This window comes from Petromyzon marinus, chromosome 2 (assembly GCF_048934315.1).
Source record: "Petromyzon marinus isolate PM22_M1 ecotype Great Lakes invasive population chromosome 2, UKy_Petmar_22M1.pri1.0, whole genome shotgun sequence".
Taxonomy (NCBI): Eukaryota; Metazoa; Chordata; class Hyperoartia; order Petromyzontiformes; family Petromyzontidae; genus Petromyzon; species Petromyzon marinus.
This window is the reverse complement of record NC_133668.1, coordinates 17,149,996-17,172,728: the sequence shown is the minus strand read 5'-3', so window position 1 is coordinate 17,172,728 and position 22,733 is coordinate 17,149,996. Positions and strand designations below refer to the sequence as shown.

The 22,733-nt window shown below is 45.6% G+C and overlaps 2 protein-coding genes across 3 annotated transcripts; both read left to right on the top strand.

The window, feature by feature from the left end:
* On the top strand, positions 1 to 8,977 carry LOC116945822 (gamma-crystallin N). Of its 2 annotated transcripts, XR_012945720.1 has the most exons (5): positions 1 to 484; positions 4,318 to 4,566; positions 5,281 to 5,429; positions 7,270 to 7,483; positions 8,733 to 8,977. XR_012945720.1 is itself a non-coding variant. In XM_032960394.2 (4 exons), exons 1-4 carry the CDS (start codon positions 464 to 466, stop codon positions 7,403 to 7,405), a joined length of 555 nt encoding a protein of 184 aa, XP_032816285.1. In that variant the 5' UTR covers positions 2 to 463; the 3' UTR covers positions 7,406 to 8,977. The 2 variants fall into 2 exon arrangements, 1 of the variants encoding a protein (XP_032816285.1); XM_032960394.2 differs by having other exon boundaries at positions 2 to 484; positions 7,270 to 8,977.
* Positions 8,978 to 16,184: 7,207 nt separating this feature from the next.
* LOC116945831 (uncharacterized) lies at positions 16,185 to 22,391 on the top strand. The gene is made up of 4 exons (XM_032960406.2): positions 16,185 to 17,535; positions 17,749 to 17,884; positions 18,013 to 18,116; positions 21,241 to 22,391. The coding sequence occupies exons 1-4, from the start codon at positions 16,759 to 16,761 to the stop codon at positions 21,535 to 21,537; spliced, it is 1,314 nt and encodes a 437-aa protein (XP_032816297.1). The 5' UTR covers positions 16,185 to 16,758; the 3' UTR covers positions 21,538 to 22,391.
* Positions 22,392 to 22,733: the final 342 nt, after the last annotated feature.

Here is a 22,733-nt window from a genome sequence, read left to right as displayed (position 1 = left end):
TGGGCAAACGTACAAAATCAGCAGGGGATCAAATACTTTTTTCTCTCACTGTACATCTTTTATGTGATTACCACCAATAAACATTCACAGACCTTTTTTGTTATTTACACCACTGTAAAGGCCAGGCAGGGGGAGTTCGGTGGCACTAATAATTATTTCACTGACTTATCTTCCATTACAATACGGCAATTCACCCCTACCATTGTCAAAGGTGCAGGCATCGCACACTCAGGCGCGGGCGCCCCAAATTGAATGCAAACTGCATGCGTGCAGACGCTTCCAGAGAATGTGTATGAACAGCTCTTTTTGCTTTGTGTCGGCTGAAATCGTCGTTTCATCAGTTTTCTTAGGTGAGTGAAAGCGATGAGTGCATGTGTCCCGTGGCTTTGCTGCCTATAAATCCCACAATAACCACAACTCGCCCGGATCATTCCAGACACCGTCCACCTCCACCATCTCAGCCATGTCGATGACAACGGGAAAGGTGCGTCCCATTAAGTTTTATTATTATCTACGTGTATGAGTGTGGTATAATATTAACTGATAACAACTTCTGTAACGCCGTAACATGGAAAAACCCCAGGGCAAGGGTGTTATTAATGCAGCTTGTGAACAACACGATTGTAAAGCGAAACATTTGGCCAGGTTTCAATGTTTTTTTGTTAAAGCATTTCAACCACATTTCAATCGCTTTTCTTTGCAGATTCGAGAGAAGTTCATCGTTAATCGAATGATCAGTACGTTTGATATTCACAGCGTTCTTATAGCGCAAGGGTATCATGAAGTCGCTGTTTTTATGGCCATATTCTGCAGTTGATTTTTTAACATTTCAAATTAAACACTTGGTTTTGTATATTTTCCAGTTTTCTTGCAAATATCTGTGTAAATTAAACAAACGTTTATAGTTGTGTCAAAATTACAGATGCTTTTTAAAACAGGTTAAATTAAATATCTTGAAGGTGAAGCATGGAATCGCCATACAGGTAAACATTAACACAATATTCACATTATATTGTTGCTGTAAAGGGATTGAGTGAGAGTTCATAAAATATAACTACAGTATGCAAAGATACCATTGTTTATTCAGATATCTTCAGAAGATATACACATGTTTAACATAGCATTTGTTATACAATATTACACATTTTAATGTTGCTACCAAGTCACGAATTAAAGTGCTTGATTTTCTGGCATATAAATAAATTGTGTTTTGTAACGATTCGACAAGAAGACATCGGTGTGAAACGTTATTTCCAAAGTCTTACTCTAGTATACATTGGGTGAATTTAATTCTAAAGTAGGTGAAATACGCAGACGCAAGAAGACGATCAGATCCTTCGGAATCGGAGTGTGGTATGACAATAGTAAGCGTCTACGTGAGTTTACAGCGAGAAAAGTCGTCAGCATAACGATTACAATTTTTTTCTTTCTCTTCAAAATAATTATCCAGAAAATGGACCTGGTGATGATGCCCCAATTGTGAAACTCGCAGCGAGCGATTTTGTTGATTCTAACGGGCAATCGCAAGATTCATATTCTTGGTTCTTTCGGTAAAGTCACGTTGTTTCCCTTCAAAGTCACGTTGTTTCCCTTCAACGTGACGTTACCGAAAGAACCAAGAATATGAATCACTGCAGTCACGAAAGCTTTAAATCAAAATTTAATCGCAAGATTGTCAGAGACGTCTCTTATCAGTTTAACACGTACGCTTTCGGCGACCAATATCATCCATAATACAGTTTTTTTGTGGTTAGATCGCGTAAATATATAAATATGTAAGGAATCTGCGAGCCACTCTCATTCACACGCACCACGCAGACATGAAATCTCCGCAGTCAATATAACACGCACGGGAATACACTAGACGGGGGTCAAGGGTTAAAGGCCACTGACGTCACCCGGACCAGGCGTGCGGGACGAGGATATGTATTGGGAACGAGGGCAGAGATGGAGAGGTTAAAAGGGGCTGTGAGACACGTGTTCGGGGTTGGTTTTGGAACGAGTGTGGCTGTGGGTTGAAGAATAAAGAAGTGCTTAACCAGTCTCCGACTCCTCTTCAAATGTGTTGTTAAAGCCTTGCCACCACCCGACACAGCCAACTAGTAAGCTGACAGAGCCAACTAGTAAGTTGGTAAGTTGGCTGTGTCAACGTAAACAGAACACGCCAATTCGTCACTCGTACAGCACACTGGTGTGTTGGAGAGCCAAGCCACAACATTTACAATCTGAGTACGACGTTTCGCCAGTAATTACAACTAGCTTCATCAGGCGACAGCCAGATTTGTGGAGAAGTCTGTTTCGTTCCTTATATAGAGGTGTAAATAATATATTATTTGATTATTCACTTCCACGCAGCACTAAGGCGGTAGCTATCCGAACGGTTAAAGTTATTTTTTATTTATATCAATTTTTATAGATTATCCAAATACAACTGTCAACAGCAGCATAACACGCGTGCCAACAAGGACACTCAATTGATTTTGATAATGTTGAAGTTCTGTGCAAAACTAGCCACTACTGGCCAAGACTAATTTGATAATCTATCGAAATTGAAAGAAATAAAAATAACTTTAACCGTTCGGATAGCTGCCACCTTAGTGCTGCGTGGAAGAGAATAATCAAATAATACATTATTTAAATGAATGTCTCTAAAGGGCAGCATACTTCAATAGAGATTACCGTTGGTAGGGCTATTTTCATACACACAATAGACAGGAAGGACAAGATCCATGGCTCGCATAATGCACATGCATAATGTACGTTGACTCCGCAATCTCCCCCCTCCCCACTTTGTGCAAAAGCGCAGAAGCGTGGTCACCACATCTATGCCTCTATATAAGGAACGAATCAGTAAGACTTCTCCACAAATTTGGCTGTTGCCCGATGAAGCGAGTTGTAATTACTGGCAAAACGTCGTATTCAGATTGTAAATGTTGTGGCTTGGCTCTCCAACACACCGGTGTGCTGTACTAGTGACGAATTGGCATATTCTGTTTACGTGACAACCCTTCCTAGTTGGCTGTGTCGGATGGTGGCGGGTTTTAACGACACATTTATATATTTACGCGATCTAACTCAAAACACCTCTTATGGACGTCTCTTATCAACAAATTCAACGCACAGGCTCATGTGATGCAAGGCGTAATTCAACATTAGCCAAAGCAGGAAACGCCCATTAATATCAAATCCAAGATAGTAAATATAAAAAATATATGGTGAAGAGGTAGCAGATTTCCACGAATCTGGTGACCAAGGGGAAGACCGAACACCAGATGGTGGGATATTGTTAGGACATATTTTGGAGGTCGCGTGTCACCTGTGCAGCGCCTGAGGGAACCAACTGGTGGAGGGTAGAAAGTGTTGGTGAGGTGACTTAAACAGTTGTGGCCGTGATGATTTCTTGATCTTGTAATGGTGAGTGGAATTGAAAGTGCGTGTGTGCGCGAGGGGGAGGGGAGATTAACAAGCAAATAAGAGAACGATCTAAACCGACAAAAGTCCTGTTGAGGAAGAGGAGACATACAATAGAGAGACGGAGATGCAACACTCAAGACTGAAAACACAGCACTGCAAGACGATTCGGAAGAGAATGGGAATAGATATCAGAGAACAACACAAACATGAGTGAAGATGTCATAGCAAGCAATGGGAGCACGAAATCAGAAAAAAGGCTGATGATTTGCCATTCGCATATAATACTCCATGGGCAGAAGTAAATCATCAAAACACATGAGAGAGAGAGAACTATCTTAATTTGGTAGACTAATTCTATGCAGATCTCGTAAAAAAACATTCATCCCATCAGATAAAGATGTTGGAGTTCCAAATATCACACTTTGATATTATTACGCTTGATTACACAGGAAAGCCTGAGTCTCAATGCTCTCTTTAAGGAAGGTCCTATCAATTACCTCAATAGGGGGCTGACGACTGTTATGGTTTTCAATTAAGCAGTTTGCAGAATATTTTTTTCAAACACTATTCGCTCCCGTAACTACGTTGCCCTTCCATAAAGAGCAGCTTGCCACCACGGCGGTGATTCAAAGCACACTGTAGCCACCGCGTTCCCCCATCTTGATACATCAGGCTGACATAGCTATTTCGTTAATCATTTATATTTAGTGACTTGCTTGTCATTCTCTCTATTCTGCACTCCTATCGTTCTTTAGTAGTTTTACTGCTGTAACTTGCTGACCCGCCCAATACTGGACATCTGCGAGAAAGAGCTTCATAGCCCATCGGATTTCCTCCAGTCTCGAAATAAATAAATAAATAGAAATATATTCTCATTCCGAATTCGATGTCGCGTGTTTGCAGATCATCTTTTTCGAGGGTGAGAATTTCCAGGGATTGCGCCTGGAGGCGTCGGGGGAGGTGGAGAGCTTCTTGGAGCGCAGGTTCACCGGCTGCGTTGGCTCGGCGCGCGTGGAGAGCGGCGCTTGGCTGTGCTTCGAGCATGCGCACCTTCAAGGGCAGCAGCTGGTGCTGGAGCACGGCGAGTACGCGCACCTTCGCAGCTGGGGCGACCGCTGCGAGGGGATTGGCTCGTGTCGGCCCGTGCGCATGGTACGTCTCGGCTTGCGCCGGGTGGCCGGCGAGGAGCCACCACCCACCCCCCCACCCACCCAATGTGCTGCGTCGCGCACCGCACTGGGTTATTCACGCTGGGTTATCAGAAGTATTATCTTTATACTGGAGGAATCCGATGAGCTATAGGGCTCATTTTCACACGTGCTAGCACGCCTGGGTGGATTATAATGAATGTGAACACTCATTACGTGGCTGTAAACGCCTAAATATATGTACTGCATAGGACCGCAGAGCTTTGGACATTTGTCGACGCCGCCTTATCGCAAGGCTGCCTTTCCAGATTGTCTGTGGTTCCTCCTCGCGCCTCCGAGTCGTTTTCTCTCTCTCTCGTTCTACAAGTTGAACTAAATCTTATTAAATAATATATACACATTGAGTGCCATCAAACCCTACTTTCGAACACGTGATTTCTGGAAGCATTCGTTTCACCAACCAACTGTGGGGTTTTCCTGCTTTAACAAACAAAAAACATTTGCTGGTATCATTGGCCCACACCCATTGATTGACTTTATTTCATCACCTTAGGTCATTACGTTCTCACAACACATTTTCTCTCACCACTTTATTTCTCTCTCTCTCTCTCGATATAGTCGCGTAGAGTTCCATATGCCATTCGCGGACAGCCAAAATATTGGATAGCACGTTCGCGAATAACGAGAGAATACACAGTATTGCTTATTTTCCGTGCAGTTTGGGGAGAACTTCTCCATTGAGCTGTTCGAGGGAGCGGACTTGACGGGGCAGTGTCTGGAGCTGAACGAGGACTGCCCCCTGTTGGTGCAGGTCCCCACGTGGGGCCGCCGTGCCGTGGCCTCGATCCGCGTGCGAGGAGACGGAGCGTGAGTCGTGCCCCCCACCACCACCACCACCACACCCGCGAGCCCCCCACATCGCCATGCTTAGAACGGGAGCATGCGTGCAGAGCCTGCACACAACACCAACTGAAAGCATTATGACACTCGGGATTTATCTTCTTTGGTTCTTTCGGTAAAGTCACCACGTAGAATGAGAATAAAATAATAAAATAACACGATAAACTTCTCACGACGTTTCGGCCACAACGCAAGCGGCCGAAGCGTCGTGAGAATTTTACTGTGTTATTTTATTATTTTATTCTCATTCTACGTGGTGACTTTACCGAAAGAACCAAAGAAGATGAAGCCTTGCAGTTCACGAAAGCTTTAAATCAAAACTCGGGATTTAGTTTTATGAGCTAAAACTGGCCGCAGAAATAGGAATGTGGCATCTTCACCGCTGGTTCTGGGATCACTAACGTAAGTTAATCCTTGCCCATGAGGACTGACTTCTTTTTGTATGCTCCATGGTACATCGCCTCTGTCACGCTGCTGCATGGCGATGCTGATCTCCTTCTCATGGCGCTCGATTTTCCTCCACGTGCCCTCCATGCCAGCCTCCAAGGCCTCTTGTCCACAACGATGTTGAACATTGTCAATGAAAAACAAAATTGTTGATTTGCAGTTTTAATTCTGTTATCTGTAATGTTGAAGGAAATGTCTTCCCATTGTTTTTTTTGTAATCCTTTTGCCCACAGATCAACAGGTAATAATAAGGGAAATATGTGGATGTGACTGGCCTAACCCCACAGATTAAAATACGAAAAAATAGGGCTGCAGATAAAATAAATGTAACTGTATTATTCTTGAGATAATTTGTATTTAGTTATCATTGCAGCTTCAGCTGCTACATTGTTTATTTCACCGTTTCAATAAGCGGTGTCCTTCAATGACAAACTGGTAAAGTGTGGCAGTATTAGAACGGCAGCCGTGAGAATGTGGGACGACTACGCGCGAGTCACCCTGTGGATGAACGAGCTCATGTGTTTTACCATCGACAACATTAATCCATAATTCAACACATTTACAGCGTTGTGTGGATCACCTGTCAGTGAAGAGAATGTCGAGTGAACAAAATGAATGGATCACTAGAGTACAAAAAAATGCAATATCTTTGTTATCAATTGGCAAGTGAAAGTTTATTGAGAAATTCAGTTTAACATGTACGCTTTCGCGACCAATATTATCCATAATAGAGGTTTTTAGGTTATAGCGCATAAATATAAATGTGTCGTTAAACCCGCCACCACCCGACACAGCCAATTAGTAAGGTTTGTCACATAAACAGAAACATGCCAATTCATTACTAGTACAGCACACCGGTGTGTTGGAGAGTGAACCCACGAATTGTTAATGTTGTGGGATTACTCTCCAACACACCGGTGTGCTGAACTAGTAACGAATTGGCATGTTTTGTTTCCGTGACAAACCTTACTAATTGGCTGTGTCGGGTGGTGGCGGGTTTAACGACACATCTATATTTACGCGATCTAACCCAAAAACCTCTATTATAGATCATTGCTAAATTGTTGTCCAGGAGAGCATTGTGCAAAATTGACAAATGTTATAAATGGGTTATGTGGGAAGTTTGGATTAATTTGTCAGTCTCTCCCATGCTACGCGACACAGGGCGCTTCTTTAGCCATTGCAAAACCACCGGCTGGAAGTTTTTTTTCCTCCTGATCGTCTTCTTCCACAGCACAGCCTGGGTGTGGCGCGCCTAGCCCGAGCTTGCCTTACGACACATTTATTGACGACACTTCGGTAACATCGAGTGCAACTGACGAGTAATCCCCGTGGGTATTGTTTTTTTTCCCCCCGGCAGCTGGGTACTGTATGATGACAGTAACTACCGCGGCAGGCAGTACCTGCTGGAACGGGGCGTGTACCGCTGCCCAGCTGCATGGAAAGCCTCCAGCGGGGCAGTGCTCTCACTGCGACGCGTCAACAACTACCTCTAGTAGCACACACGGATGCCCTCTGACCATAAAAGGCTCTTTACAACACACACTTAGGATAAACGCAAGTACATGGCATAAGTAAGTATCTAACTTTACTTCCACGACCTGGCCCGGGATGGTTGATTGGATTTGATGTCTGTTGGCCCAGTTTACTGTGGTAGACCGAGACAGACCTTATCCAAGGCACAAATTAGGTCACGGATATAGTCACAGTACGACATATATAACCATTTCAAGTTATCTCTGTTGGTAATTTCCATAACAGAGGTGCCTGGGTGCCTCATCATGCTATGCCTACGTCATCATAGAGCCAGCACCACATTTCAGCTTCCCACCCCATATAAAACTGTTCTAAAATGTGTTATCAAGTTGATAGTATCACTTTGGTCATCAGTGATTGCCACAAAAAAACTAATTATAATTATAATAATTTGATTGTACTTCATTTCCTCTGGCCCATCACCGGAAGTAAACGATGAACATATGTGAGATAACAGCTATGGGGCATACCACTCATCACCACCCCATTAGCACGATCTGGTGATCAGACTTATGTACAGTCGCAACTGTTTCAATGTGCTTCTTCTATGCTGATCCCCTGTGACCAGCAGCTTCCCCGCTTGCAGTTTATGGGACATTAACTTTGTAGCTTAAAGTAACACAATTGGGATATAGCAGAATTAATACTAAAAAAGCCTCTACATGCATACATTGTTATAACAATTCTGAAAAATGAATAGCTTCAATGTAATTTAGCAGCAATACCTGGTCAAAAAATATAGTAACACATAATTTCTGGAAGAGAGCTGTTATTTTTATTCTACAATGATAACCTCGCAAGCAAGACTGTAATCTCCACGATGAGCTGTATACATCATACCAATGTTTAACATGCATACTTCCCTAATGTTATTTTTGCACTGGAAATATGAGTCTGTTGCACGGGTTCTTAAGATCAAGCTCTCAGTTACTTATTGTACTAAAGTGGAAAATGTGGTGGACAGATTTACTTGGGTAAAATCCCATGAGACTAATTTGGTAAATTAGAGCACATTCCAACATTCACTTTTATATTTTCACAATCTATGGCACACACACTGATCATAGGTTGTTGGCCTCTAATTCCTTTAAGCCATTTTCCATCAATTTATCATCGGGCAAATATATGCACAGTGAACAATGGTCTAACATTTCGTTTTCGTTTAAATATCTATCATTGTGTGCTTTGTACAGCATTTCAAAAACTTGAAAATGTCTTCATATTACAATTCACACAAGCAGCGGTTACGCAATTGCCACACATCCTTATGCCGTGTGTCGCATCAAGGTCAAATGCAAGCACACGTGACCGGACTCGAGAACAATGACGGAACGAGTACATCCATGCTCTTCAGCGAGAGCTCGCGGCTGTCACGTCACGTGACTGACAGGCGTGCTACCTCACTCGTTTCGAACTCAACGATGCAGAATGATACTCAGGTCACCAAGTCCTTTTAACGCCTACAACTGGTTTTATTTTCCGACTTCTGATTACATCATCAGTATGACAATAAAAACATGTACTTGAATGAACTGAACAGTGTATGAGGTTTCGTTTTAAATGCTGTAGTGAATGCTATTGATGTACACTGTTTGGGTTATAGTTCAATACACCAACGATTTACACAAACTTTATTTCATGCTTAAAACCGAGGGTGAACATCTCTTTTTGCAAGATAAATTGTCTTTCTGCACAAATGAGTGTGGAACGGTGCCCATATCTGTTCGTAGTCATGGGCCACAATTATTCAATGAGCCCAGACTACATATTTCATGTTGGTTTCACCTGATGTATAAATTTTGAACTTTTGCACCGTACGTAGCCAACGGCGCTAATCGGAGGTGCTGTTTGCTAGATCGCTCGTTTTCCTCTGCTTTCCTCATAATCTGGAACTTCCTTACCCAAACCACCTCTGCTGTCACTTTCCTATTCAAGTCGAAGCTCAATATCTAATGTTTTCCTCTTTCTATGACTGACTGCCTTTGTCTACAAAACATAAATGCACACTGTTGCTGTGATGCCTCTTGAGATGTGATCACATGTGCAATGTAGCCCTCAGAGACACCGTCTTGTTCAGTTATATATAATGAATGAAATCCGCCAACTCACTGATAATTTAACGGGTAACCAACCGCGAGTTGACTATATACAGCTGGATAACTTCTGTGACTCTTACGCGACGCTCCCGATGTAGTTGGCTGACTACATCGGGAGCGGACGCGTAGCAGTCACGGAGACAATATTTAACTCTCGCCAACCAAGACTATAAAGTGCCCGATCCAAGATGATGAAGACGATTCCCCCACAGCAGCCCAGAGCCCTGCTCCACTTTAATCCCACTCCAGGACCCGACCACGCCCCTTTCCCCCAAACTCTCTCGCACCTCATCTGGGCCTGTCTGTTACGGTCTCAATGATTATTCACGACCACTTAGGTCCCGTGCTATCCTTAATACGTGACCCTGTCTGTTCCCGACGCGTCAATTATTAACCACGGCCACCAGGCCCCGTACTGTCCTTACACATGTCTGTAATATGTACATCCACATTGAATTATATTACAAATCAAATTATGTTTTTTTTAATCTGAAATTCGTTTTTGATGGTACAAAGTTACGAAATTGTATTTGCAAAAAACATAGCAACCATCACCCCCTCGAGCAAACACATGGCGAGATCTTCCAAAAAAGTCACATGAGACCCAGTACGTCTCTCCTGAGTAGGCAAGAATAAGAATTATAAATAGGTCGCAGAATCCGATGCCACGTTTAACAATAGATATGAATGGGCAGATGGAAAAGAGCGTGTGTGTGTGATATGTAAACATCTACACTCTGATGACAAAGCCGACCAGGCATGGGTGCTGGCCATACCACCTTCTTGTGAACAATGATGGCTTAAAAAGGTTCTGACCAACAGCACTTGTCCCAAAATTATAAAAGGCTAAACGGGGACCATTGTATTTGTGTGGAATACGTTGAGCAGTATTCGTGATTCTCTGATGACAGTGCGGAAATCAGTACCTGAAACTATCCGGCGCCTCGCCGATGTTGACTTGGCTAAATAAGAATACCTGTGTAAACATCTGCACTGGTGAGACAAAGGCGTGGTATTTCCATAGCCCCACCTCATATCCCGTGCTACCTTAGATTTGGAGAATTATTTGTTTACTGATTGTGTAAATGTGTGCCTATGTCTACGTGTGTGTAATTAAGTTCACGTGTGTTTGTTTGGGACCAGTTTTGTATTTAAAATTTCACATTTCACAATGGACGGTTGTGAATTTAAACACCAATTGTGGGTAAAATCAGCATTTCGTGTGTCTGAGGTTAACAAATTCAGTAGTCCTTTGTAGAAAGTCGCCAGTGCTTGTCCTGTGAAATGTATGGTGCCCACCATGAGAATGTGTAATTTCCACCACAGGGGTCAGGCCCATTAGCTGGAACAAGGCTTAAACTTTCACGTTGAGTTTTCAAAATGCATTTATATTAGAATAGTGACGAGTCCCAAAAACACACCAACCATACCCACCACATACTCTGTTATTTTTAAAAAAAACTTAAATCCCTTTAGGTGTTTTTATTTGACTGCACAAAGCCATGATGTGCAAGGTGTAGGCAATGTTGGTATTCTATTGTTGTAGAACGGAAGGCGCCACGCCACGAGATGTACATTACAATACAAACACACCTGTCCGATACAGTATGATGATAACACTTCAACTGCCTCATGTGTACACTTGCTTTTCTGTTCATCAAAGATTTGTAATATGACTTTGCACAGTATTTAACGTTTAAATGTAAACTACAGTATATGTAAACAGAGGAGTAGCATGTATAGTCTAAACTAGGAAACGTGCCCTGGGACGTCTGTATGGTTACAAGTACAAAAGTATTTAACTGAGATATGTTAAGGAGAAATACAGAAGTAAAATTAAGGGTACAAAGTAACGTAACTTTGTTTCCAGCAGGAGCAACGTTATTATTTAAAAAAAAGCTTGTATAAATATAGTGCAACATAACAATAACGGTTTCACAAATGAAAACAGCAATGATTTAAATTGGCATTAACATAGTCATCCCAAGGATAATACAGGGCAATATAAAGACAATACTGTTCATGTGAATATATTTAAAATGGCTATATTGTAAACATAACAGTTAAGCGATGGTGTTTTATATTAATTGTTGAGATTTTAAGCCTGCAAGTCCAAAACTATAACTTAGGCCACAATCTACGGGCAGTCCTCAGCTTACGAACTTTATTCATATCCTAGGACCCGTTCGTAAGTGGAAAGTTCATAAGTCGGAATACAAAAATGCACTGCATTTAAATGCCCATACGGTTGTGTTATGAAATGGTTTACGGTTCAACAAAAAGAGAAGCATTGTTAAACTCATCATTAAGAAAAAAAATATTACACATTTGCATCTAACACTGTAAAAAAAACTATTGTATAGTAAATAAAACATAAAACAAAGTAACATAAACACAATTTTTATTTTCACTTACATTGAGACCCGATGCTGAAGGGGGGGGGGGAGGTAAATGAGTCACCACAATTGTACACACACGGGAAACGCGCGCACGCAGACACACAGACACACAGAGGGGAGTACGCATACACAAAATACAAAGACACACAGACACCCCAACGATTGGGGCAAGTGCTGTTAGCGAGCAGGTGCCTATGAAGGCCGGCACAGGTACACGAGGGGGAGAGTGGCCAGCACCAGGCCTTTGTCTCTCCAGTGGCGATGTTTACACACCGTTTTGGGTACTCATTTGAGGCTGAGTCGACTTACGCAGGCTCAGGACCGGTTCACATAATCGTCACTGGCGTTGGCCGTGAGCAAGACTCAAAACTCGGGTCGCGGCTTAGCTCGCTAACCGCTACACTACCGCTCCACACAACAACAGCCATTCGCCACGAAGTGGTGGTGACGTCACCACGACGCTTGTACCAGGCTAGGTGCACGTTGAGGCCACGTGAAGTGTCGAACGCCCGCTGACAGGTCACGGGGCAGACCCTGTAGGTGCCACGGGTCGACGGAGATGACTGGCTGATGCATCACCTGTGCCCCCTACTGTGCCTACTTGCTGTGCTTTAGCCACCCGGCGCTCCGCTCGTTGTTGTGAGCGTCGCTCCTCCGCCCTCCGTTGTTGTTGGAGGGCGACTGCCTCCAACTGCCCAGTAGCGTTCTTCACGAGCCTCCTCCACAGAGGCCGATCTTGACACTGCTGGTACCAATCATTGGCAAGTCCACTCAGCTCCACATCCTCCTGTACCACATCACTCCATCTCTTCTCTAGCCCGTGCCACGCCCGTTTAGCCCCCTCGATCCGGCCGAACAAAAGCTGTTGCGGCATGCGGTGGCTGGGCATGCGGGCTACATGACCCAGCCAACGCAGCCTTGCCTGCTGGAGGTACTCACCGATGGGACTTTGTCCAGATCTTTCGAGGATTTGTGAGCTCCGTACGCAATCCAGCTTGGTTAAACCCAGGATTGATCGTAGGCAGGCCAGCCTAAATGTTTCTAACCGGCGAAGATGTTCCAATAGGGGGGTCCACGTTTTGCAAGCGTAGAGAAGGGAGGGAATGCCTGTGACCGAGAAGACCCGAAGCTTCGTGCGGAGCGACAGACCAGGTAGCTTCCACACAGCGTTACGCAACCGATGAAAAGATAATGCCGCTCGACTGATTCGGAGTGAGACCTCTGCTGTTAAACTGGAGCCGGTCATGAGCACACTGCCCAGGTATGGGAAACTCTCCACTCTCTCAACAACTGCCCCATCACCGATTGGGAGTTGTGGGGGTGGAGTGCCCGATGGTGCAAAATACCCAGGCAGGTGCTTCGTTTTGTTGGGGCTGATGGTAAGGCCCCACCTCTTCGTGGCACACTCCAGTTTCAGCAGCAGCGCCTCCAACTCCTCCTCTGAGTGAGCTGCAATTACCAGGTCGTCGGCATACATAACGTGGTTGACCTATAGGGAGCCATCCCTTGACTGCACCCGGGCATCGATCAGCCTCCAATTGTATATGTACCAGATGGAAATTCCTCCGATACAGCTACTGAAGGCTTCACGAACTACGTGGGCGAAATAGATGTAAAATAATGTGGGAGCCAGAGGACATCCCTATCGCACCCCAAGGTGTACAGGGAATGGCTCTGCCTCCCGGCCACGTAGTTTTACTCGGGCCTGCTCACCATCATGAAGGTCCTTAATGAGCGTGAGCAGAGGGTCAGGGACTCCGAAAGCACGAAGAACAACCCAGAGCCCAGGCCTACTGATGGTATCATAGGCCTTGACCAGGTCAATGAAGCAGATATGTAGGTCTTGTTGGATTTCCCTACACCTCTGCTGTAGCAGACGGACAGAAAATATGGCATCTGTGCAGGACCGCCCTTTCCTGAAACCGCATTAGGGCTCCGCAAGCCTCTCCTCAGCGTGCCTAGCAAGGCGATGTTGAATAATCGTTGCCAGGACCTTTCCCGGCACACTGAGGAGTGAGATGCCCCTGTAGTTGTTACAGTCTGTGCGGTCCCCCTTCTAAAAGAGGGGGATCACCAGGGCATCCTTCCAATCCTGCGGAACCCGTCCAGTGGCCCAGACTGTTGTTATGATGTCATGTAGGGCAGTCTGTGCACAAACGCCACCCTCCCGCAGCATTTCGCTTGGGAGATCATCTCTGCCCAGTGCCTTTCCTGGTCTCAGATTCTGCATCGCCTTCAGTACTTCCTCAACGGATGGCACCTTAGCCAGCCACTCACATGGGGTGACTTCCTCCTGCAATATTTGAGGCACCGCAGCCTCAGCAGGGTCATCCCCACTTTGTCCCATGATGTTTTCCAGGCTGAGGGATTCCCCCTCCCCCAGGACCTCACAGAAATGCTCAGCAAATCTGCAAACCTGTTCCTGGGGGTCAGAGATTGGATCACCATTCTTTCCCCTAATGATGGTAATAGGTGTGGTGCTGCAGGTTACTTTTTTGATGGAGTTAAATAGGGATTTGTGATCGCGGGCCATTGAGGCAGACTCCATCTCCTCAGCAACCCGCGACCACCACCCATCCTTGCAGCGCCTGACCGCTCTCTGAACCTCCGAGCGAAGGCTGCGGTAAGCCTCCTCATTCTCCGACGTGGGATGCTGTAGACGATGAGAGTGGGCCTGTCTCTTTTTCTCAACCATCCTGAACACCTCCTCTGTCAGCCAGGGTCTCTGGGGAGGTCTGGACCACGTACCCAAAGCAGCCATTGCAGCTGCATGAGTCACAGTCTTAAACCTCGCCCATTTACCCTCGACATCAGGAGTGGGGGACGATGCCAACCCCAGCTGCAAGCGATGATGAAATTCTCGCTTGCAACTTTCATCAGCTAGCTGAGACCAGGCCACCTTAGGTTGGAATGGGGTCCTTGGTGTATACCCACCATCGGAGTGGAAGAATGGCAGGCGCATCTTATAGATGACAAGTCGGTGGTCAGAGGGCAGATCAGCTCCACGGTAGGTCCTGGTGTCAAGGACATGGGCTCGCATCCGCTGGTCCGTCACTATGTAGTCCAGCAGATGTTCTTGCTTGGACCCGGCATGCATTCATGATGTTGTGTGGATGCGCCGATGCTGGAACAGCGTGTTGGTAATTACAAGCCCATGGGCTGCACAAAAATCTAGTAGCCTCCTATCGTTGTTATTGAGCTGATCCGGCCCATGCCTTCCAATCACTCCAGACCAGGTGCCAGCATCATGACCAACTCGGGCATTGAAGTCACCCAACAAGGTGACTCTATCCCGAGGGGCCACTTTAGCCAGCACCTGTGACAGGTCATAGAAGGCATCTGACTCATCGGCCTTGCCTGCATCCCTCCACGGATGTTCGTCTTCGGTGGGGGCAAAAGTAACCACGACCACCACTCCTCGCCTCCGATTGATGGGAAGACGAGCCCAAAGTAGCCTGGGGCTTACAGCTTCCCACACCTCACCATCACGCTCCCACATCCCCTTCATTCTTTTTGCCACACGCGCACACACACAAGCACTCACTTGCAGCATGAAGCTGACTCATTATATCATGCGGAGGACCGCTCCTCTGGACAAAAGAGTTCCACGGTTCAGTTTTCAAGTGCAAGTTCGCGTTTGAAGTCAATGTCATTTTTTTATTTCATGGAAACTGGTTTGTAAGTATGAGTGTTCGTAAGTCGGGTGTTCGTAAGTTGAGGACTGCACGCACATTGTATTCTACTCTTGTATATGGCACTATGTTCAGGAGTTAAATGGCAGTGTTGAGGTCTGCTAGTCACGAGAGGGCTTCGGGAGTTCGTTCGTGTAGATTTGCTATTCCTCCATTGAAGGAGGGTCGACTAAGGTGGTCCACCACATGGTCCATAGTTTGGGTTGCATGGCTATAGTAGCACTGTGGCTTGTCTCTAATTTTCTTTTATGCAGATGTGCGTAATTGGCCTGTTGATGTTCTGATGTGGTTTATGGCTACACCAGTGTCTTCGAGAAATGTCAAAGCCAGGAGGTGTGATGTTTGGGTGTGAATAAGGTGTTTATTCTGGATGCCCGCGTTGTTCCACTGTGTTCGCCAGCATTCCTCTGGATCTGGGTGAGATTCTACGAAAGTAACAGCGCAATCCAAACTACATAACTCCAATGTACACTTCATGATAATGTGAAACACTTCATATGCGCTCTTGTATAAGTCGCCGTATGCTATTGAACCAGCATAAAATACGATACGTAAACAGTTTGAGTCTGTTCATTGAAAATGAACAAACATATAGTTGTGAGTCACAGCACCTGGCCTGGCTTTGTTTCATGAAACCAGACTCTATAGCCTGAAGTCAAGTTTGGTCGGACCCCCGCGGTATATATTTCTTAAAGACGGGGACCAGGTGATTGGGTGACAAGAACACGATCAGCATCCGCGTATACAGAGATGCTCCTGCATAGCAAAACTCGATAGGGTATTTATGTACCTATTTAAAAAAATCTAAAGGGTCTACAAATATGAAATGTTGTAGACCTACACACACAGTTTAATATCTGAAAAAGTTAATGTTAACTTAAGCTACAGTCAAGTGTTCAGTATAACATACATTATTGGTTTAATTCTAGATTTGAAGCTTTCGTGACTGCAAGGATTCATACTCTTTGTTTTTTTCGGTATAGTCACGTAGGTGTAAAAAAAAGATTTAATTGAGTTTTCATTTTTTTTAACCTACGTGACTTTACCTAAAAAAAAACGACGAGTATTAGTGGTTTACTTATTTGGCACGAGGCGCGCGCAGGGTTCGGTCTGGTGGCCCCAGGCCATGGGCGCTGGGTCCTCCAAGCCGCGTGGCGGCAGCAAGCGGGTGGTGCGCGACCGCATGTGGGAGGCGCACAAGGGTGGCGTTTGCTGCGCCAGCGTGAGCGACGACGGCGAGCTGTTGCTGACGGGCGGCGAGGATGCGCGCGCCGCACTGTGGAGCACGCGCACCCTCGCTGCGCTCGCCGTGCTCGAGGGCCACGAGGCGTACGTGACGGACTGCGCGCTCGCGCCCGACACCTCCCGCGCCTTCACGTGCAGCGCCGACTTCGCCGTGCGCGTGTGGCAGATCGATGGCGGCGGCGGCGGAGCGCTGAGCGTTAGCTGCGCCCACGTCCTGCACGGCCACACGGCCCGCGTGAACCGCTTGCTGGTGCACGCGGGACGCTCGGTCTACAGCACGTCTGCCGACCGCACGGTGCGCCGCTGGGACGCGGCGGACGGAAGCTGTCTCGCCGTCTGCGAGGGTCACACGGGCAACGTGCTGCCCCTGGCGCTCTACCTGCCGGAGGGCGGCCCGGACAACGCCGACGAGGTGCCCGGACAGGCGGTGCTGGCGGCTGGCAGCATGGACGGCACGGTGCGGCTGTGGGACGAGACTGGCACGGCGCTGCACTGCCTCGAGGGACACGCTGGCCCCGTTCTGTGCCTCGCTGTGCTGCAAAACCGAGCCGCCCTCTTCTCGGGCAGCGCGGATGGCACGGTGCGCCGCTGGGACGTGCTCACGGGGGAGGCCGTGTCTGAGTTCATTGAAAATCTGGGCAGCGTCATCTGCATGCAGGTGCGCAGATCATGGCATGGGCGCAGCACGTTGTGTTTTTTTTTTATAAATGTATAATTGGGAGGCCTACCTGAGAACCGTTATCCTTTCGAGCTGAACAGAGAAATATATATATGAATTGCGGCGATGCCAAATCTCTGCTGTGGGACCTCAGTTCTGTTCCACTGGCCCTGTTCGTCCCATGGCTTCATCTCGCACGTGGACGTCCTGCAGGTGGCAGGGCGTTACCTGTATGCAGGTGGCAAGGATGGCATCGCGCGGCGCTGGGAAACGCGATCGCAGATCTGCGCACGCAGCTATCAGGCGCACACGCGCGCCGTGAGTGCGCTCGTGGTTCATCGCAATGTCCGTAAGTGTCGCTCGTTACAATTCCACAAATATACGGGGCACCCGGGGCCTGCAACGTAACTTCGAAGTGGAACTTGTGAATGTGCTCAGAATGGAATTGACTCACAGGCGTTTCGTGTGGGTGTGCAGTGTTCACAGGGAGTGGAGATGGGAGCGCCTGCTCCTACAACGCTCAAACAGGGGAGGTCATGAGGACCTTCAAGGGCCATAACCACATTGTCAACTGCATGAAGGTGAATTCCAGTGCTGTATTGTGAGTAGGTACATTTAATTTGTATACGTACTGTACTGTTTACATAGTTATTATCGTGTATTTATGTATATATTATTAGGTAATCTTGATTTGAAGCTTTCGTGACTGCAGGAATCCATACCCTTTGGTTATTTCGCTAAAGTCACGTAGGTATAAAATAAAATAAATCACGACGTTTCGGGCGCAACACCCAAGCGTCCGTCATCAGGTGAGAAAGCATGGTCTGCTGCTGAGGCAGACTGTTTTAAAAGGTTTGAAATGGGTGTAGCCCAAGGGTCATAAAGAAGTGGCCGGGGCTAGTGATGTTAATGTGAGAAATTTTGCATAATGTTAATGTGAGAAATTAGCATGTAACTGTAAGATCGGAGAGCGGCCTCCTCGATGAGGACATGGAAGTGGCTATGTTACTGGTAGGAAACGTAGTGGACTGGAAGCCCAACCGGGATTAATTCACAGGAGGCAGGGGATTATAACACTGCACTTTCTGGTGCGACCTCTTTTACACTGCACTTTCTGGCGTCGTTTTATAATTCTGCTCACTTTTCATTTTGCTTTCTTTTGCGCACGACCCTAACAGGTTTGGCTTAAATATCTGTACATAATGACTTCATAATTACTTCAAAATTTCCTACCAGCCCCCTCCGCAGGAATGTGTTAATGTGAGAGATTAGTATGTTCATGTAAGATCAAAGAGTGGTGCAATCTAAAGGCATGAGAGTGCAATCCAAAGGACATGTGAGCATAAGAGGTCTAAGAGAGAGGCATAGAGAGAGAGAAACACACACATAGAGTCGGAAATAACAGCTGAAATAGGCAGGTAGGATGGTAAGTTAACCTTTAAAGTCATAATTAAATCAACAGATTTTTGGGTACGTTTTTAACAATTTTTAAAAGTGGTGTATGGCACTTGTTTTGTGAGCAACCAAAATACTAGGGATACTATACAAGGCATATTAATTAATGGGCAATATTTAGTAAATAACTCACCTGGCCTTAGTGTACAAACCAATTCTCTGACGGCCACTGACCCGTGTAGAGGAAGGGGAGCTCAATCGGGTTGGTAGGTGTGGGAGTTGAGTAGGCATACCTGTCAATCCATACGGTTTACCCGTATTCTTGGAAAGGGAAATTGAATTTGCAGGTCGATACGGCATACAGCCGTTTAAATCCGGGCAATTTTTAAAAAATATTTGTTTCTATTTCTCTCTTGTGATGGGGCTTTGTAGGATGAACGTTGAGCTTTATTAGGGCACGGGGTGATCAATAAGGTCTGAATTTGGTCTGTCTTAAGGTAAGGCACTGATAAGCGTAGACCTTGACTTAAAGCTTTCGTGACTGCAGGAATTCATATTCTTTGGGTCTTTCGTTAAAGCCACGTAGAAAAAAATAACAATATGGTGATAAAATAACAATATGGTGATATTAGAATTAAATTTTTATTTTTTTAAATTTTCTTTCTCTCTACGTGGCTTTACCGAAAGACCCAAAGAACACTGATACGCGGTTGACAGGCTACCCTGCGTGAGCTGTTAGTGTTACTGATGGACCACGCCGAGGGTTGTACCAACACGCAGCGTCCTCTCCAAAGAAAAAAACATAGGTAAAAAACCACACACACACAAGCCTTTTAAATGCACACACTTGTATGTGCACTCAAAAGTATAAAATGCATTATTTTGACCCCGGAATTAATCAAATTTGATGTGCTCAATAAAAGTGGGTGGCTTGCATAAAGAATATGTAACATTTCGAAAGGAAGCCACCCACTTTTATTGAGCGCATCACATTTGATTTATTCCGGGATTAAAGTAATTTACTTCTACTTTTGACTGCAAATAAAAGTGTGTGCATTGAAAAGCTTGTGTTTTTTATTTATTAATTACCTATAGTTTTTTGTGTACTTGCTGCTTCTAGCGCTAAGGAAGAGAGGGGGGGGGGCACAGCGGCCACTCGTTAGCGTTACGACGACGGGCGGCGATGTGATCAGAGGCTGCCCAGCAACAGCTGCTACAATTCGTAATTAAAAAAGGGGGGGTGTACAATGTACGATTAATTATTAATGATTAAAATGTATTCAAAAACACGAATAAGACCACGATCGGCGGCGGTACCTGGACCGGTTATTTAAAAAGAAAAATGAAATCTTGAATTGTCACGCCAGGTGAATCTGTGCAGAAAATTTCAGCTCGTTAAGACTTTCGTAGATCCGAAAATATGAAGCGTCAAAGATAAAAAAAAGGATATAAACAGACAGCACGAAAAGTTCAATAAAAATGTGTAGTAGTAATAATAAGAATTAAAGGGCCGTGCACAGACCCTGGAGGGAAGCTGTTGTGCCGACCCACCGCACGTTCGTTTTTACGCGAGGATTTTTCAGCCCCCCCCCCCCCCACCAAGAGTCACAATTGTAAGTAGTGACTCACCCAACTAATACGAAGTGTAGCTTCGCACGTGAAGTTGATTCGCTCAAGGTCAACATTGGTGGCCCATCTGTTTTGTAACAAATCAATATGCGGAACTCACGGTGACACTTATAATCCATGATTCAAAGTCCCTGTAACTTGTTGCATGCGATACAGGTGCAGTGTGAGATGTTTCTGGGGGTATTTTGTGAAGTGTATGAGGGGAATGCCTAGTTCCAGCGAACCTCATTGAACTGGATGTTTGTTGACTAAGCGTCATGGTTGATATTAATACGCGCAACAATGTCTATAGACGCGTAGGGAATGCCTGCATGTGATGCTCAATGAGTACCCACAGCATTTTAATACTTAGGATATAGAACTACCGGTTTTTTCCAATCGTGGAATTTTCATTTCACACGGAAACTTTTAAACTTCACACACACACATTGACATATTTTTCCTTTTGTCTTCTAAACACAATTTTATTGGAGGGTACTTACCCGTGAAGAAAAATCTGTAAAGTGGGACTCAAGATAAATATGAGCAAATAAACGTTCATAATCGAATATTTAATGTTGTGAATTAAGCTCCACAATAAGGCAAATTGAGGTAATCGCCGCCAAGCTTTGCACAGCCACTAAAATGTAGTAATCTGTCTACTGTGTGGTGTGTGGATGTGCCTGGTTCTGTGTGATTCAGGTAGCAGGGGACACACTCTTCACAGGATCGCAAGATGGAAGCATGCGGGCATGGAGTCTGCAACGGGTTTTTGCAGATGCACAGGACAAGCAAGCTGATCAAAATAACGACGTGGCAGATCAGTCGGAGAATAACCCAGATGAAGGGAAGGTTGTGGATGAGGTGAACGAGTTAAAGGAAGATGGAGAGAATGCAGAAAACGTGTCAGGCGACGTGGCAGATAAGTCGGAGCGTACACCGGAAGAAAAGGATGCAGATGAGGTGAATGAGTCAAAGGAAGACAACACCAATAATTAATCAGACAGACGAAAGCAAGGAAGGATGAGGCTAATTCAGGAGCAGACCTTAAGACGAGATGCAGGCAGTCGTATGGTGAAGCTCATACTCTTATATAAGCACGCAACTTTATCTGTGATGAACGCTATCACTTTCCGTCGTTTTCACGCAGGGGGCGCTGCAAATCTACGCGCCCCCTGCATGAACGACGGAGGCGCAGGGACAGACGATCGATCACGTCGGTATCGATCTGCAGACGGCGGTCTTCTCGCACGGCCAGCAGCTCCACGTCGCCTTATCTCGATCCCGCAATCCCAAACAGGTGAAAGTCCGCATCGAACCGAACCAACCGGCAAGGCCATCTACTTAACGACGAGAGAAAATTCACACGAAATGTCGTTTTCATTGAAGTCTTCCAGATGTAAAATGATATAAGCTTTTATATCATCAGCTTCAAAACGGAGCATCGTCTGCTTGCGTGAATGCATCGTTCGTGTGCATTTTTTTTGTGACTTTCCTGACCGAAGGCCGTAAATGGTTGTGAGGGGGCCCCTGGTTGATAAATACTTGAAAATGTCGATTGTGCGTGCGTTTATGGCAACGGTAACGTCCAACTAGATAAAAAAAAAAACGCCAAACAAACTTCAAGGAATACTTTAATATGCCTGATGTTCCTGTCCATCTGATTTGATATAGATTAATATAACGCCTTATGCCAAGGCGCGTTACAGCAATTATACAATTGTACATAAGATGGCAGTGGTTGAGATAGAGAGTGGGATTATTAAAAGTGGTGGTGTAGTTATGGTGAACAACAGGACAGGTGGGATTGGTTAAGGAGGGGTAATGATAGGGTTAGGGGTCGTGGTAGTGATAGGGGTAAGTGGTGGGGTCGTGATGGGGGTAGCCCTGGCTGTAGCTGGGCGGCGGGGGCAGGGAGGAGCAGGAGGTTGTGCTATGGAGAAGAGATGTTCACAGGTGCTTCGAGGCACAAGTAACACAATGCACCCACGATATTGAGAGTGTGAACAAGTGACAAGGACACAAAGCAGGACCTGGAAGAGAATTTTGCACGTAAAGCTCACCATGCGAAAATGCAAACCCATCACGATCCTGAGATTTGACAGCCTGGTGGATTAAGCTACCTTGAGATTATTCTCGGGTCCATTTAAACCAGCCAGCTGCGCTGACCCAATATTTGCCCTTATAATCATTAA